Raw genomic sequence first — 2,498 nt, 5'->3', positions numbered from 1 at the left:
AAAGTGCTGTCGAACCTGTAATTTATACTGGTTCCAATGTAATGAAATGCAATCAAATCCACCCCTTTGTCCCCCTAAAAAAAGATGCCAATCATTTGGGTGACATCATTCTGAAAATAAACCAGACATAGATTAACTTTTCTTTTAGAATATTTTCTAAATTTGCTTCGTATCAATTGGTTGTTTATCTATTCTTAAGCACTTTAGATTTTTCTAAACTCTTCACAGTTTGTTTTTTCAGAAGACCTGATAAGAAGCTGCACTTTGCCCGGCCCTGGTGTGGCAGTTCACTGTAACTGTTGCACAATGAGCAGGAAACTCCGCCACCCTGCTGGAGTTCTTATCTATTCGGTACAAGGCAGGACTCGGGTGAAACCGGTTTGTGTTACCTGGGCGGGGGTTCCCAGAAATCCTCCCTTATGACGAAATAGACACCAACATGCCCATATTTGGGCATGGCCCGTGCGTAATTCGGAAAGGCACGTTACGTGCTGTACGTAAACACGGAAACCAGAACTCTGGTTGTATAAGTTCACACTGGGAGAGATAGACAAGTAACTGTTAGGGTTATAGTGCAATAATAAAAAATCCCTCTCATTTTCCCATTGATTTAGCAATATGTCAAAAAAATTAAATAAAAATAATTAAAAAAAAAGACCACTCGAGTCGTTTTCGTTCCTTTCAAAAGACAATTTACTTAAATACACGTCACAAATAATATATATTTATAAAAAAAGACAATGTAAACATTGGGCAAAAGTTTGCCTGGATCAACCGGGCAAACAAAAATAACTTACAAAGAATAAATGCAGCATTGCAAAAAAACAAAACAAAACAACAACAACAAAAAACAAACAAACAAAAAAAACAAATAAACTACAAAGTAGTACAATAGTCATTCCCATTTTCTACCATTAGTAAACCCGACTTAATGTGGACCAGTGTCCGCTGTGTTTCTCAGCCTGGATGCTGAAGTGTTGAATGGTCCTATGAGCGGTGACCAGCATCCGAAAGTACCATTTCCGTTCAGTTCCGATCAGAGCGGTCTGCAGTCGGCTTCGTGCAGCTGGCCGCGCCATCCACTGCCGCACGTCGCAGAACGTGTCTCCAGTGTTTCTTACTTTTTCAGTCATTTAGCTGTCCGTGTGTGAGTTTGTGGCCCCTAAAACGCCTCTAGTTTGCTGGTGAGCATCAGCTGACAGCCGCTGCTCACGTGCGTTAGGACCTTCTGTTTGAGCTGGGCCACCTGGTCCCGCAGCACCGACGCCGTGTTGGACAGCCCGGCGTTGTCGCTCTTCAGAACCTTGACCTTCTCCTCCAGCCGGGCGATGCGCTCCAGCTTGCGCCGCCTGCACTTGGTGGCGGCGAGTCGGTTCCGCAGCCTCTTGCGTTCCGCCTTGATGCGTTCCTGGGTGTCCAGGTCGATGGGGGACATCGGCGGCGAGCCGTCGCTGCTGAGCAGGTCCGGCACGGTCTGGGGCTCCTCTTTGAGGGCAACCAGCCGCTGCGGGTGCATGCCGGAGCCCAGATGCGCGTGCTGGAAGAGGTGTCCCGCGGGCGCCGAGTTGTGCGTGTGGCTCTGCTGCTGCTGCTGCTGCTGCTGGTGAGGCGGCAGGTAGCTGATGGTGGCGGTGGGGTAGCTGGAGGCGGAAGAGAGCGCGCTCGCGTTCGGACAGTACGCGTTCAGCGTCGTGTAGATGGGAGCCTCGGGCTGCAGCGCGGAGCCGAAGACGTTAGAGGCCGCCGCCGAACACGTCGTAACCCCGCCGGCTCCGATGGAGACGTTCGGAGGGGGCATCTGGTTCATCTTGTGGAGCTCGTCCAGCGCCTTCACGAAACCCTCCGCGAAGCCCTCCTGCTCGTCGGTGATGCCCCGGTTGTAGAAATACTGTCCCGGCGTGGGACTGGTGATCACCCCGTTACTGTTCTGGATGATGAGCCGCTCCAGCTCCGGGGAGGCGAGCTTCAGGGACCCGACGTCCGGCTGCCCCCCTTGGTACGGGTCCGCCTCGGCCCTCAGCTGAGACTTCAGGTTGCGATAGGGCTCTGTCAAGTTCAAATTCATATTCTGCTTTAGCACCTTGTAGTCGTGCATGGCTGCATCTGAGTGGCCGTAAGCCGACAGAAACGAGTCGTCATGATAAAAAGGCTGTTCCATCTTTGTTGACATAAGTCGTAAAAAAAAAAAGGTGGAAGCTTACGGTTGCTTCTCGAAAAAAGAATTAATCTCTGTTATAATGAACAATAATCAGCAGCTCGGGTTGTATCTGTCAAATGTCCCCAAAACTGTCCGAAAATGAAAACAGGATAAAAAAGAGAAAGCGAATGTCCAACAAATCTCTCTTCAGCTCAGTGTCAGCAGGTAAAAGTGTTTTGTTTTTTTTTTCCTTTCTCTCAATATCTGCTGTGTACACAATCCCGTCAAGTTCTCCTCACTTCTGTCTGCTCCTGTGGTGAGGTGTGTTCGGTCCCGATCAGCGTCGCTCTTTATATATATA

At 49.2% G+C, this 2,498-nt stretch overlaps 1 protein-coding gene across 1 annotated transcript; it reads right to left on the bottom strand.

The window, feature by feature from the left end:
* Positions 1–2,498, bottom strand: junbb (JunB proto-oncogene, AP-1 transcription factor subunit b). The gene has a single exon (XM_044100479.1). It carries the CDS (start codon positions 2,168–2,170, stop codon positions 1,163–1,165), a length of 1,008 nt encoding a protein of 335 aa, XP_043956414.1. The 5' UTR covers positions 2,171–2,498; the 3' UTR covers positions 1–1,162.

This window comes from Gambusia affinis, linkage group LG19 (genome assembly GCF_019740435.1).
Source record: "Gambusia affinis linkage group LG19, SWU_Gaff_1.0, whole genome shotgun sequence".
NCBI classification, from domain to species: domain Eukaryota; kingdom Metazoa; phylum Chordata; class Actinopteri; order Cyprinodontiformes; family Poeciliidae; genus Gambusia; species Gambusia affinis.
This window is presented reverse-complemented; position numbering and strand designations above follow the sequence as displayed.